Source organism: Cryptosporidium ubiquitum (assembly GCF_001865345.1).
Source record: "Cryptosporidium ubiquitum isolate 39726 chromosome Unknown contig_6, whole genome shotgun sequence".
NCBI lineage: Eukaryota > Apicomplexa > Conoidasida > Eucoccidiorida > Cryptosporidiidae > Cryptosporidium > Cryptosporidium ubiquitum.
This window is the reverse complement of record NW_021639807.1, coordinates 62,779-77,633: the sequence shown is the minus strand read 5'-3', so window position 1 is coordinate 77,633 and position 14,855 is coordinate 62,779. Positions and strand designations below refer to the sequence as shown.

General features: G+C 31.1%; 8 protein-coding genes across 8 annotated transcripts; 6 read left to right on the top strand and 2 right to left on the bottom strand.

The window, feature by feature from the left end:
• Positions 1–376: 376 nt before the first annotated feature.
• Positions 377–1,246, top strand: cubi_03192 (2-phosphoglycerate kinase; the record flags this gene model as incomplete). Its single annotated transcript, XM_029020205.1, has 1 exon — positions 377–1,246. One exon carries the CDS (start codon positions 377–379, stop codon positions 1,244–1,246), a length of 870 nt encoding a protein of 289 aa, XP_028876212.1.
• A 152-nt stretch (positions 1,247–1,398) lies between these two features.
• Positions 1,399–2,643, top strand: cubi_03191 (uncharacterized protein; the record flags this gene model as incomplete). The annotated part of the gene is made up of 1 exon (XM_029020204.1): positions 1,399–2,643. One exon carries the CDS (start codon positions 1,399–1,401, stop codon positions 2,641–2,643), a length of 1,245 nt encoding a protein of 414 aa, XP_028876211.1.
• Positions 2,644–2,979: 336 nt separating this feature from the next.
• Positions 2,980–4,332, top strand: cubi_03190 (translation initiation factor IF-3 subunit 3; the record flags this gene model as incomplete). Its single annotated transcript, XM_029020203.1, has 1 exon — positions 2,980–4,332. The coding sequence occupies one exon, from the start codon at positions 2,980–2,982 to the stop codon at positions 4,330–4,332; it is 1,353 nt and encodes a 450-aa protein (XP_028876210.1).
• A 433-nt stretch (positions 4,333–4,765) lies between these two features.
• On the top strand, positions 4,766–5,299 carry cubi_03189 (uncharacterized protein; the record flags this gene model as incomplete). Its single annotated transcript, XM_029020202.1, has 1 exon — positions 4,766–5,299. One exon carries the CDS (start codon positions 4,766–4,768, stop codon positions 5,297–5,299), a length of 534 nt encoding a protein of 177 aa, XP_028876209.1.
• A 95-nt stretch (positions 5,300–5,394) lies between these two features.
• Positions 5,395–5,760, bottom strand: cubi_03188 (U1 small nuclear ribonucleoprotein with RRM domain; the record flags this gene model as incomplete). The annotated part of the gene is made up of 1 exon (XM_029020201.1): positions 5,395–5,760. One exon carries the CDS (start codon positions 5,758–5,760, stop codon positions 5,395–5,397), a length of 366 nt encoding a protein of 121 aa, XP_028876208.1.
• Positions 5,761–5,948: 188 nt separating this feature from the next.
• On the bottom strand, positions 5,949–7,847 carry cubi_03187 (oocyst wall protein 5 precursor; the record flags this gene model as incomplete). The annotated part of the gene is made up of 1 exon (XM_029020200.1): positions 5,949–7,847. One exon carries the CDS (start codon positions 7,845–7,847, stop codon positions 5,949–5,951), a length of 1,899 nt encoding a protein of 632 aa, XP_028876207.1.
• A 571-nt stretch (positions 7,848–8,418) lies between these two features.
• Positions 8,419–9,459, top strand: cubi_03186 (uncharacterized protein; the record flags this gene model as incomplete). Its single annotated transcript, XM_029020199.1, has 3 exons — positions 8,419–9,166; positions 9,234–9,299; positions 9,365–9,459. 3 exons carry the CDS (start codon positions 8,419–8,421, stop codon positions 9,457–9,459), a joined length of 909 nt encoding a protein of 302 aa, XP_028876206.1.
• A 461-nt stretch (positions 9,460–9,920) lies between these two features.
• On the top strand, positions 9,921–14,789 carry cubi_03185 (uncharacterized protein; the record flags this gene model as incomplete). The annotated part of the gene is made up of 1 exon (XM_029020198.1): positions 9,921–14,789. The coding sequence occupies one exon, from the start codon at positions 9,921–9,923 to the stop codon at positions 14,787–14,789; it is 4,869 nt and encodes a 1,622-aa protein (XP_028876205.1).
• Between the last annotated feature and the right edge of the window lie 66 nt (positions 14,790–14,855).

Below are 14,855 nucleotides of genomic sequence, written 5' to 3'. Positions count from 1 at the left end.
TTAAAATGCAGAATGAAAAAAATAAATAAAAGAAGTAAAACAGGGAATAACTGCAAAAGGTAGAAGTTTAACATTTGAACTAGGAATTTCTTGAGGTGGTGTTTGTATTCGCTTTTCAGTATGCTAAGATAAAGTAAGATCAGTGAATATTTTCTGGTAAATAAGATTTTAATCAATACTAAAACAGGGTTTAAACTTATTTTTGAGTATATATAGGTAATATATTTACACACACACACAAACATAAGCATTTTTAAGACTTTTTAGACCATGGTTGACAAAAGGAAAGCGATATTAAGTGTGTTGATTTAGATAGACGAAAGCATATAAACTGATTTAAGTTTTAAATTACCCAGCCTGTAGTAAAGTGGGTAATATGTTAACTTTAAATAAGTTTAACATTAGGAGGTTGCTTATTACGTGTCAGATATACGATAGCGATCAAATAGATAAAATCTTAGATACTCTTTCAGAGTATGGCATTGATGAGTGCCAAGATGAATTCTTGGATATGCTAGTAAAGAATACATTACTGATAATAAACAGAGATATCAGTGAAGAAGTTAAAGTTATGAAAGAGATTTTTATATCAAAACTTGCAATTATTCCTCTTATTTTTGGAGTTCAAAGCTCAAATAAATCCTCCGTGATAATTGATCTATCATATTATTTGAATATTCCAAATGTTGTATCTACAAATACTGTTAAAGAAACATTGAGAATTTACCATGGTAGGATAAATGATAAACCAGAAAATGAAAATCTTAGTTTTTCGAACTACTTAATTGACTCCAGAGAAATTTTTAAAGGAATTCAAGTTGACATTGAAAAGGCAGTCAAACAAGGAAAATCTATTATTTTGTGTGGACATAATCTATTCTTACCATACATCTTTGAACTCTATTCTAGTGGTCTTTTTCCAGCTCCGATAATAAGTAGGGAAGGAGAAGATATTGAAAATAGTGGTTTCCCATTATATTACCTTCCAGCCAACAATAAAGATTCAATTAACTTACTTTTTGTGCCTATTTTGCTTAAAGTAGATATGAATAAAACTCGAACAAAACCTGAAACAAGGCATTCTTTACAAACTCTTCAAGATGAAATTATTGCCAATACTGTGAATAACATTGTAAACTGGCCAGTACACATTGTTTCACATGATCCAGATACCCCACAAAAAACCTCTAAAATAATTCACCAAATAATTATTAAAAGCCTAAAAAAAGTCATATATCCCACCTAGTCCAAACTATGCATGTATGTATGCATGCACAACATTCCCGCCAAACGTGGCTGACTTTCTTATATCAATTAATTAATCAAAATAAGGTTAAAGAGAACAAAATTCTCACAAATTCATACTGAATAGATGGGAAATAGTATTTTCTCGGCTAAATGAGTACTACTGGTAGGAACTTAAGCCTGTTTGAAGAAAATGAAGATTCTATAGTGGACTTTATCGCAGTACTAACTTCGGTAATTCAGGATTCAAAAGAGCTATTTAATGAAGATGATAGAAAATTTGCAAAGGAATCAATAGAATCCGGAATCTTGGGGACTATTAACTCGAGAAGTTCTCTTAGTACGATAGATTTTGATTTGAATAAAGAAAATAACTTTCATTTTCTGATAAACCAAATTCCAGATATACAGGAGATCAGGGAGGCCATTTCAACAGGTTGTATAGATTTGGATGACTTTGAAATTTTGATTAGGGCATTTAAATCGATAACTGAAATGTGTAGACCAGAAAATATTTCAATACTTATCAATAAAAATATTGAAAGCTCTCACAAACCTCAAAATTATATTATTCCAAAAGAAGTTTCTTATGAAAATAATGTAAATCAAACTTTGTGGCTTGAGAAAAAAAGTCTGTTTCCGCCATTTGTAATAGCTATGTTTGATATGATCACAAAATATGCACATTTTCCTAATATTCGTATGGTAATGTTCCAAATTTGTAGAGAAATTGCAAATACACTGATAAACTGCAATTGGAAGGACGATAATGTTTTAACATGGTTATCACGCCCTGCACTATCTGATCTCCTCATATCCTTGGCAGATTGTAACATAGAAAATGACATATCAGAGCTTAATGAAAACAATCAACAAAAAAGAAAACAGTGTTGCTCTCCTTGTTATATTAGAGAGGTCATCTTAAGCTCCATTTTGAGTAAAGTTCTTGAAACTTTTAGTATTCTAAGAAAAAACAATTCATTAAATGGAAACATTGACATTAACATTATCGACAACTTTTCTCTCTGCTTTTCAATTTCAAATCACATTATTCAACAGTACCATCCAAACTGTTACCTAGAACAAGTCGACTCAAATTCAGAGAAAGGTTATAAAAATTGGTGGACGCTCAAGTCTGAAATCCTTAACCTAATTCAGACAGCAAAACATTCTCATAACAAAGATATTATAATGCTAACACAAATTTCGCTATACTTCTTTAACCAGCTAGACTCCTCTCATCTCACACTGAAGAGGATTTCTACAAAAAATCACCTTTATAAAAACCTGAGTCTAAACAAACAGATATTCAATGGATGCTTTTTTAATGAATATTTATATGGCAATGTCGAAGTTGATCTTCCTGCATGCCTACAGTCCATTCTATTCAATACCTAGTTTTTTTGTCATCCAATTATACCAATACACAAATACTAATCTATCGAATAGGATTATTCCATTTTAATTTACTTATAACTTCTTTTATTCGTTTCTACTTTTTTCCATCCAAATTATCATGTAAACTGGCCGGTATAGTGATTAATATACTCGTCTCGAACTGTGGCGCCATGGCGCCAAAATGCCTGTTATTGTTTTAATTGACTATATGACTGATAAAAGGGGGAAGAGATAATAAATTGACGAGGAGGTTTTAATTTTTAAAACCTTAATATTTGTATAGAATCTAGCATAAAATAGTCATAATTACGGTTCCAGGAGCAAGAATTTGTCAAGATGATGGGAAAAGACGGCCTTATAGGGTTAAGTTCCAATTCAATGGAAGGAACCACTCAAACAACGAAGCATGTAGGTTGGGGAATTAGCAGGCAAACTGAGGAGAAGGATTTAAAAGAAGAGACTCAACAACCGACTGTGTCCTCAAGCACCTCAGGAGGAAAAGGATCTGGATATTTTCAGTCACAGTCAGGAGGACAACAACTTTCACAAGGTTCGTTGACATCAGGGGCTGGACATCATCAGCATTATGGTTTTAGCAGTGGAAATACCATGGGAAATACAGGAGGGCCGTCTCACTATAAACATTTATCTACTAAAACAACAGTTTCATCAGTGGAGGCAGACATTTCTGCTATATTGAGGATTATTAAACATTGCACAGAGAACTATTCACAAATGAATGCTACTGGCCAATTACTTGGTATGGAATACGGTAACAAGCTTGAAATTACAACATCTTTTCAACTTCCAACAAGAGAAGATTTGCTCCCGTCTCTAATGTCTAACTATAGTGGAGGAAAGTTGGACAAATCAGAGAAATTGGATTTAGAAGAGCGTCTTGTTGAGGAAGTTGATAAATACCAGGCTGCAATGGTTGAGCTTATGCATGAAATACGCTCAGATTGTTTTGTACTTGGATGGTACCAGCTTATACGTTTGGATGACTTCCAAGATTACGGAATCGTCTCTACATTATTATCTTACTATAATAACATTGAGAGTAAGAACGCCATTCTTTTAAGTATCGATCCAGATTTACTTATTCAAGGAAAGAAAAATGCCTTCAAAGCTTTTACTTTGAACTCTGAATATGCAAACAGGCTTAAAGACGATGAAGATAACTTCCACATATTTAAGAATGCTAGTTTTGAAGACATCCTTGTTGAAGTTCCTATTTATATTAAATACCCGGTACTTTCTGAAGCTTTTCTACTTGATTGGATGACATCAGATGTACTCCAATCCACCATTGACTATTCCGAATTGTCCATAAACACAAAGACATCCCTTGACATAAATGACAAAGCCCTATTAAACCTTGCAGAATCTATCGATGTTTTATCAATTGAACAAGAGAAACTCTATAAAGGATATAGAGACTATAACAAACAACAATATCTTATCAAGCAAATGGCAGAAAGGAGGAGAATTGAAAATGAACAGAGAAAACTTAAGGGTGAGACCCCCTTACCTATTGATACAGAATCAATCAAGAAAGTGGACCCTCCAAACCCTCTCCCAGTTATTCTGGTTTCCAAATATGTTGAGTCACAATGTAATGAAATAAACTTCAACTCAAAGGAAAGTCTTACCAAGGTTCTCATTCGAAACATTAAGAACGATATGTAATACTCTTCTTATAACAATTGCAATGACTTCGTTACTACCACTAATACTGTTGTCGTTGGTCCCTAAACCCAACTAGTACTAATGTTCACGAATCTAGAAGCTTTATTTTCGTCTCATACTATAGAATCCATTTTGAATTTTAAAAATTTATATTTTTTCATTTACTTCTTTTTTATTTAACACCCACTATTTTTCATGCTAACGTATACTCCCCACAAGGAATAACATACGCGGGGGTTTACCGCCAAAACTATACTGTTTAAATGTTTAAAAAAGATAGGAGAGATATACTAATTATAGAAAAATATTAAGTAAATATCTTCCCTTTGGAAAAATTATATAAAACTCTAATTATCAAATTTAAGGATTTATTTTTTTCAAATATTCATTAAATAATCGAATAAACATTTTTTATTAATACATTTTAGTAAGTATGCACCTATCTTTGTTACCTTTAAACCCTACTGCTGAAGAACTTTACAAGAACCACACCACCTTTCATGATGGTGATTCGGGACTGGACCTTTTTATTATTGAAGACCAGGTAATTAAAGCAGGAGAAACTGCGTACATTAAACTTGGATTTAAGGCTGCAGCACATAATGAAGACGGAAAACCAGTTAGTTACCTTTTATTTTCAAGATCCTCCATTTCAAAGTCGCCAATCAGGCTTTGTAACTCTATTGGATTAATTGATGCAGGATATAGAGGAGAACTTATTGCACCAGTTGACAACATTAAGGACTTTGACTTCCAAGTTAAAAGGGGTGAGAGATACTTCCAAATTGTTTCTTTCAATGGTGAGAAAATTAATTTTAGTATTGTTAATGAATTGGATGAGACTAGTAGAGGAGAAAGAGGCTTTGGATCTACTAACGAATTAGATTCAGTCAAAGGAGTCCTTCGCAAAATTGCCAAAGTTGATACAGAAAGCGTCGAGAATTTAGGTGAGAATATTCGGCAATAAGAGCCAAAATGTATTATTTTGAAAAGGGTTTATGTTTACCAAAGAATAATTTGTGTTGCATTTCTAATGTATTTTTTTTGTTTCTGTATTCTATTTTACTTGCTTTCTGGCATTTTTGGTCCCAATATATATCCTGAACTCTTATTTTCTGATAATCCAGGATTCAAAATTGAGTTTGTTTTTGCATATTCTATATTTATTGGTTTTCCTAGTATATACATACCATTAATACTGTTCTTTGCATTAATTGCACTATTTAAATCTTGAAACAAAATGAATGCCTGGCCTCTATAAGGACTTCCTCCCCTTATTGTAATCTTTTCAATAATGCCGAACTGAATAAAAAGTTCAAACAATAAAATCTTTAGATCTTTTTTGTTGATTTTATCATTCAAATTCTTGCAATATAGAGTCTTGTTTGCAGGTTGCTCTTCATTCCCAGATACTAACTTTTTAAGCATTATTAACCTCTCATGGAATTATATTCATTAAATCTGCGGATACACCAATATATCCTTAATCTGAAATTGAAAAACAATATCTCTTTATGTTTACAATTTTAACTTCAATGTAACAATTACTAATTGGCATTCATTATATAAAAGTAGTTGGCGCCAACTTCATTTTTTATTAATTAATGTCACGATTATCATCTTCTAGGTTTGGGTGCAGTTTTAATGTTTTGAGGATAAGCATTTAAACTTGAGTCTCCTATTCTTCTATTGGGATTTGATAATTGAATTGTTTTTGTTTGGTCGTTACTAACATCTCCGAAGTTTCTTATATTGGGATGACTATAGTAATCCCCATAGAAAGCTGGATGATGGCCAGCATGATGTCTACTATTACCATTGTAGGTATTTTCAATAACTTGAGATTGTAATTTATTTTGATTTAATACTTGAATACATTGATTGGCAGAATCGTTAGTTGGTTTAAAGCCTGCAGGACACTCTTTTAAAGGTTTTTTGGAAATAAAACATTCATTTGTAATCGTATTTAACTTTGAATTTGTAGGGCACACACTGACTGGGTTTTTTTCTATTTGTTTGATACATTTGTCAATATATTCGTTATAATCTTCGGGACATCCATTTTCAGGTTGCACAGTACTTTGCATTAGGCACTGAGAATTTTGTTCACTATATTCAAAATTTTCAGGGCAGACATATTCAGGTTTAACTTCAGCATTATACAAGCAGTCCCCCCCAACTAAGGAGAAAGGAGCTTTACAAGATAGTTTTGGCTCCTCAAAATTTTCTTGAACGCAAATTTGTTCTAACTCATTTAAATTAAAGCCATAAGGGCAACCTTTAACCGGTTTCTTCTCTTCTAATTTGATGCATTTGTCCTTTTGTGCATCATATTTCTCTTCATTTGAACAAACTTTGGTAGACTCTTGAACCTGAATTACATAACATTTTTTTTTGTCCTCATCATACTGTCTTCCTCCAGAACAAACCATTTTTGCTGGCATTACATTTATTTTGATACATTTTTGTGCTTTCTCATCCAAAATAGTGCCATTTCCACACATTATTGTAGGTTTTTCTGTTTTTCTTAATTCGCATTGCTTTCCATCAAAGATATATAAGTCAGAGGGGCATCTATATGATGGAGGTTCACGTAATACTTTAATGCATGCTGCATCTTCAACACTAAAAATAAAACCTTCTCTGCAGCGTGGCTCAGGGCTAACAAAAGATGATTGGACGCACTGAAAACCTTCAAGCAAATAATCTTTTGGGCATATCTTGCTGGAGGAATCTTCTAATGATTTATTTACGCATGTTTCAGATTTATTATCAAATTCAAAACCAGGCAAACATTTAGGTTCTGGATCACTAAAAATTTGAGCAATACATGAAGATCTTTCTCTGTCCAAAACAAAGCCTGTAGGGCATTCTAAGGTATAAGGTGAGCTCATTTCTCTTACACAATAACTTGTACTTGCTTTTAATTCATCATTATTTTGATTTCCGGTTTTCATTCCTCTTGTATTTAATTTTATCGTTTGTGAAATTTGTAATTTTTCTGATACGCTTTTTTCCCTAATAGTAAATCCATCTTCACAAACATTTTGAATACTTTTCTTACTATAAGTCAAACAAACTCCATTAATCAACATTGAATTTTCTTTAGTACATGTTAATTCCGGTGCTGATAACTTTACTCCAACACATATGTTTTTACTTTCTGACCATTTTAACCCTCTTCCACATTCTATTGAAGGTGAAAGCTTTTCTACTTTAATACACTTTTTCATATTTGGAAAAAGAACATATTCACTTGGGCATATTGATTGTATTGATATTTCATCTATGCATTTACAAAGATGACCGAACTTCTGGCAATTCTTGGGACAACTTTTACTTACTGCATTGACTTTTGCCAAACACATATCCGTTTCTGGATCATAAATATCTGAATCTAAACAAACAGACTTTGACTCAATTATCTTCAAGTTTGTTGTGAACTGTGATATTGAATGGTTAAATAATTCAATAAAAAACAAAGTCAATAAGAAAATTTGAATCCTTGCTGGCATCTTTACCAATTGATTTGAAGGGGAAAAAATATCTTTTTATGTGAACCTTAACCTTATTCCTGATAGCTGTATTTCCATGCTTTTTTGAAAAATAATAAAAATGGTAGTAAACAATCAAATAAAGCTTGGTTTATTTTGTTATTATTTTTCTATTAAATTAAAATAAAATATTTAAACGATATTCTTTTTTTTTAACCTTAAAATCCCCGACCTTGAATTTTTCTTTTCCCCCTTTCAAATACTCTTTGCTCCATACACCATAAATAGTCTATGGCTTACTTAAGTCGCTAATTTTACTCTATTCCGAGTGATTTTTTTAATTTAAATTTTATTTTCATGTGGAAAAAATTATTTGAACGTGCATGCGCATGTATGCAAATATTCATGCAAAATTAAATACGTAATTGGCAAAATGACTTGCATAAATGCCGGTATTGGATAATTGCAGTTTACATTTATTTAATTTTAGATAAATTTTATGGGTAAATTAGGAAGAAAAATAGGAATTTAAATATTTTATTGAATTATAATTAATTTTTTTAATTAATTTTTGATTGAAAAAATTGGTAATATGGCGAGAATTTCAATAGTAGCATTATTCCTTGCATCCATTGCATTAGTTAAAGGAGCAAAAAGCCGCCTCGGATTGTCTGAATCCGTATTTAACCAGCTAGTGAATAAAGGGTACACAATGAGTGACATTGAATCATTGGTAGGAACAATTAGAAGCTCACTTTTGACTGTAAAGGATGAGCAAATTGGTCAATGTGGGGAAGGACTAAAAGGATTACTAGACAGACAGCTAATTCCAGGAGATCCAGATGCTTTGGAAAGAGTTTCAGGTATTATTCACGAAGGAAATTTTCAATTATTTCGTGGAAAATTACCCATCGTAACTTTATCATCAACATCTATATTATTACCATTAGATAGTATTTCGGATGTATGTTTTGGGATCAGGAGTGACAAAGGAATAGGCTACAATATATGTACAAAGAACAGAAATACGAGGAATACTTGGATGAATGCAATCACAGAAATGGTTTTATGTGAAAAAACTGGAGTTAAAAGTGGTAAATTACCAGCAATTTCAAAGAAGCAAAATGTGCTTGCTGGGAGCAATGTTGGAGAGCTAAAACCTTCTGGAATTGATATTGTAATCAAGGATAGTAATCAAGGCAAACCGTTCCTTACTATTAATGGAAAACCTGTTTCTCAGATTATACAAAAGCAAGCAATGGCAGCACAAAATGCTATGACTGTACCACAAGGTGAAGAGAGCGAGGAAGATAGTGTTGAAATTCCTGCAGAGATTGATGGTAAGTTTTTGAAGTGGTTTCAGTATTTGATAAATTAAATTTAACTAATTTACTTCTGAATCCTTAGGTTCTGCAAGCGAAGATATGGCAGGTGGCTCAATGTTGACTGATTCCGAAAAACTCGCAATTCTAGGTAAGTCTAATCAAATGATTGATTAATTTTTTTATAAACTAATTATTATTAACTCCTAATTTCAGAATCCGATGTTGAACATTTAATGGCCCCTATTGATGATGCTCCACCGACAGGTTATGCATCTATTCACATGGGAGGAAATAAAAAGTCTCGTTAAAAAAAAAATTATTTTAATAATGTGATCAATGAATTTGAATACACCCAGCTGGCATTTATTATAATTAATAAATAGAATCTTTGCCTAATAAAATATATTATACTTGCTAATTAATCTCTTTTTAATCTGTTTTGTTAAAATCCCATACAATATAGTGGTAATTATACAAAACTATTTTTACTTGTTAATTATACAAAATTGTTGGTTAAAAGTTTTTACTTTTTTATTAAAAACATTTTTCTATTTATTTTATTTTTTTAATATTTGCATGTTTACACACCGGTATGCAAAAAGTAAATGCCAATTGCATGCATGCAATTGGAAAAATTACAGAATAATGGTGAGGGGAGAAATAGGTAAAAAACAAAATTGACTAGTAAAAAAGGGAGTAAAGTGGTAAATCTGAGATAAAGAGGAAAGGAAAAGAAATAATAGAATTAAATATATGGCCGTTGAAACCAATGGGTTGGCAGCTGGAGCTTGAAAAAAAGCTTGAGAAAGTAAAGGGAAATGAGGATTTATGGGTTGTTATAGAAGATGGAATAGTTGAAATTCTAGAAAGAGAAGAGGGAAATGAGCCAATAAAGATAGGTAAAAGCTTAAAAAGAAAAATTTTTGAGATTTTAAAAGATTCTTTAAAAGATAACAATTGGTCTTGTTGTAATAGTTGTTTAAGATTTGTGTGGACATTGATACAGTATAAAAGTTTGAAATATAATGATGTTGATGAAAAAAATATTAAGGTCCTCATGAATGTGTACTATTCAATAGTATCCGTATCTCAGAAAAATCAAGTTGTAGAATTGGAATTTGCTACATTATTAAGAAATATTACAGGGTTTTTTATGTCATGGGTGGATGAATATTATTTGGAAATCAGTAAGATGGATATAGAGGAGGCTGGAACAAGGTACATTAATGACCAGACTCCGTTTTTTATGAAAGATAAGGTAATGCTTGAAAAGTATATCCATAGCTTATTTGAACTGTTAACAATGATTGAACCAAAAAGGTCAAATTGCAATGGAGTTTTAGAGTATTTATATATTGGTCATAGTTTTATACTTTCAAGTAGATATGCAGCAGAAACCTATACAATGATACAGCAGATTTCAAGCATTCAGAAATCTAACTGTTATTTGCCTTCTTCATTTATGGAAATGTGTGTAAAAAGATTTTTGTCATGTCCAGATTTTGATTTACAGCTTATATTGGGGGAATTGATTTGGAGGGTTTTAAAAAAATCAAACTATGTAAGGGGTTACTCTCAAGGAGATAATGAAGAATATAGCTTTATTGAAATATTTAGATCATCATGGCCAGAAGGTTTAATACAGATTAGATATATTGGAACGGAGAACTTTGATTTCTCTTTTAGGGGATTATTAACTCCATGGAACAAAACTTGCAACGGAAATGGAAAAAATATTTGGTCATTGTCTGGGGTATTAATTCAGATGCAGGGTTTAGAAATAAAATTGGTAACAGTAATTGATATATGTGCATTTAGTATTGTATTTCACAGTGATATAGATGAAGAGGAATTCCAAAGTAATCAATCCAGATATTCAAATGAGATGGGGAACACAGAGGAAAAAGATTTAAAGCCATTTGTTTCAACAGCTGAAATACCTTATTGGACTATTCAATCTGTTGTATACGATGATGATAAGAATAATCTTCACATAAATGTGGTTTTTAGTGAAATTCTGGAAATAAGGCAAAGCTGGACAGGTATCTTTTCAACTAATATTGAGAATTTACAAAGTAATCCCAAAATGAAGAATGAAATACTTAAAGTATCATTAAATATTGATGAAGAGCAAGCATATCAAATAATGGGTATATTTAAGGCAAGTAAGATCGAAAAGATTCAAGGGATGAAACATATAGAAACACCTTCAAAAAAAGTTTCAATAGTGGATTCCAGAATGGTTTCAATTAAAGAATTGAATAAAATGGATCAAAATAATATTATTTTAGAAAGTGTTGAGAATAAATATCGAAATTTTGAGAATGTTAAGATGTCAATTGCTACATCAAAAACAACCTCAAACAAAAACAATTTATATGATCAAGTTGATAATAATGGGAAAAGGGTTAGCTTTGTTTCATCTAAAGAGTGTAATCAGGCAGATTCTGATAAGAGGAGTAGTAGTTTGGTAATTAAAGAATTGGAAAAAGAGAATATAAGATTAGATTCGAATACTTCAGAATCTCAAAAAAAAAAGAGCAAGGCGGATGTAATAATAATTGGATTAATCAATGAACAGAAGAAGCTTACTCAGGAGATAATGAGCTCTGAGAGTTCTTCTGAAAGCTCAGAACCTGATTTAGATCTTACTGAGAAAGAGGCTCAAGAAGATACTATGAATATTTCTAATGCTAAATTAATAGATAAAAGTAAAGAAACAGATAAGAAAGTAAAATTAGAAGCCAAAAAAGATGAAAGAAATTTAAACAATAAAGTCATTGATAATTTTAAAGACTATGATTTAGAAGGAAATAGGGTTGATAATAAAGGAAATAAGTGTATTCGGACATCTAAGAACCCTAAATTAAAAGTAATGAGTAAGACTTTAAATGAAAATGAGATAGATATTAAAATTGGAAAAGAAAATGGAAGGCTTGAATTAGAAGAAGAGAATAAGGAGAAAAGATCAAATCTAAATAATTTTAAAGTTTTGGGTTCTGTATTAGATGAGAATAGTAAGGATTCACACAAACTTGAATGTAACAATGTAAAGACAACAAGAGGGTTAAAAAAAAAGGAAAGAACCAACAAAGAAGTCCAGTCATGTAAAGACAAGGAGGAAAAGGCAAATAAAATGGTAAAGGCTACTTCTAAAAAGTTTATAAACCTTAAAAAAGGAAAGAAGGTAGAGACTAAGGGAAAAGGGATGGATGAAGAGAAGACAATCAACGAAGAAAATTTGGGAAAAAAAGAAGAGGAAGAATTAAGAAAGAATAAAGAAAATGAAGAGCTCATGAAAGAGAAAGAAGAGTTGAGAAAGAAAATGGAAGAAGAACTAAAAAGAAAGAAGGAAGAGGAACTGAGAAAGAAAATGAAAGAAGAAGAACTTAAGAGAAAGAAGGAAGAAGACCTTAAAATAGCAAAAGAGGAAGAACTAAAAAGAAAAAAGGAAGAGGAACTGAGAAAGAAAATGGAAGAAGAAGAACTTAAGAAAAAGAAGGAAGAAGAGCTTAAAATAGCAAAAGAGGAAGAACTTAGGAGAAAAAAAGAAGAGGAACTGAGAAAGAAAATGGAGGAAGAAGAACTTAAGAAAAAGAAGGAAGAAGAGCTTAAAAAGGCAAAGGAAGAGGAACTTAGGAGAAAAAAGGAATATGAGTTAAGAAAGAAAATTGAGAAGAAAGAAGAAATTAAGAGAAAAAAGCAAACGAATAACGAAAAAGAACAAGAAAAGAATATAATAAAGGCCAAACATAATGAAATAGAAGGTGTTTCAAAATTGAATTTAGCTGAAAATCGCTTTTTAGAGAATAATGTGGATACATTTAATGGTTTTAAAGATAATCATGATGGAAAAGAAGAAAAGAAAGTTAATTTCCCAATATCAACTTTAGACCAAACAAATAAAAGAGCATCTGGGCTAAAAAGAGGCAGATTTAACAAGGAGTATAATGAACTGAAGATAGGTGTAGCTCATGAAAGAATTAGTTACAATACTGTACGAGACATAGTTTTTGGAAGAAAAAGTCCAGAGAAGAAGAATTCAAATCCAGAAGTGAGTGTTGAATTCAAGGAAAATAAAGAACCTCCAAAAAAAGGAAATAAAAAAAAGAATGAGGTATTTACTCCCGTAATAAAGAAAGTAGAAGCTCCAAAAGCTTTTGAGGATAGTATAGATAAAGAAAAGTTGAAGAGTATAACTATGGAAAACGATACTACTTGCCCAACAAGAATTAAAGCAAGAGACGAAAAAGACAAAGATGAAGAGGAGAAGAATAAGATGATCATAGAAAAAGGAAAAACCAAACAAATTGAAGAGAATGACGGGGAGATTAGGTCAATTGTTCCCATAGAAATAGCAGTTCTTGATAACGATTACCCAATTTTGGGTAGTTTTGACGAATTCAAGGAATATGAAGAAATTGAAATGAAAAAAAGAAAGTATTCATCTGATTCTAGATCAGATAAATTATTGAATATGTGGATTTCAGAAATTAAAGGAACAAACTCTGATCAAATTTTGCAAGATTCTAATGATAATGAAGAGAAAACTCCAAGAATCATTAATATTGGGTTAAATAATAAAAAAAAGAATAAAGTGAAACAAAAGTCAAGGTCAAAAATAAAGGAGGTAGCTGAAAATTTATATTGTTTGGAAGGAAAGAAATCTCCAGAAGTTTATTTTGATAAAACAGAAAATTACGATACGGAAGAGAGTAAGTCAGTAATATTTTCCGGAATAAATAAAATACTTGAGCAAGTCACAGAAGGTGAAAATAAAGGTTTTAGCTCATTGAATTCAGCAGATCTCTGTGATAACTTATCATGCATAACTGGAACTGAGATAATTGAAGACATAGTGGGGAAATCAAAAAAAAGAGGATTCTGTGATTACTCTTTAAAGTCTTTCAACTCTGTTGGTAAAATGTCCATAGAAGATTCTATTTATAGTCCAGATACAACTTTTGATGATAATATTACGGTAACTAATTACAGTTTTATAGTTAAGATGAAAGAGAACGACAATAATGAAAGTAATAATCAGAGTGAAAGTTATTGTGGATTACCATCTGAACTTTGTATTTCAAACGTTAAATTAGATGAGAATAAACAACTCGAGAATGCGTTGGCAAAATTAGAAACAACTAGTAAAGGGCTCTACGAGAAGTGCCAAAAGAAATTGGAAACTTACTTTTTATTAATTAAAAGCCATATTGAGAATATTTGGGATAAGAAAATTAACATATTTGCTCAAAAAAGGAAGGAACTTACCTTAAAAGTTGAAGCAAATCGAATTCAAATAGAAAATGACTATTTAAATTTGAAAAAAAAGTATATGACAGATTTACAAATCATTGGTGAGAAAATTAATAAGGAAAAGACAAAGCTTAAGAGGGAGAATTTGGAAAAGGATAAAAATACAGATGGGCAAGAACAAGGTAAATTATCTATTGGAAAGAAAGTCTTATTTGGGTTAAAGGAAGAAATTGAAAGAGAAAAAAAGAAAGTACAAAACAGCATCAAATTATTATCTGAAAAAAAACAGATGGAGAAAAATAGGTATAGAAAGTCCACAACAAAAAAGTTGGATTTAAGACAAATATTGAAAAGTATGATAATTAATGAAGAAAGTGAATAAGTGAATAAAAGTTACTACTAAAGTAGGAGAAAAGATGAGATCAAACATATTTTAGAAATTAAAAAA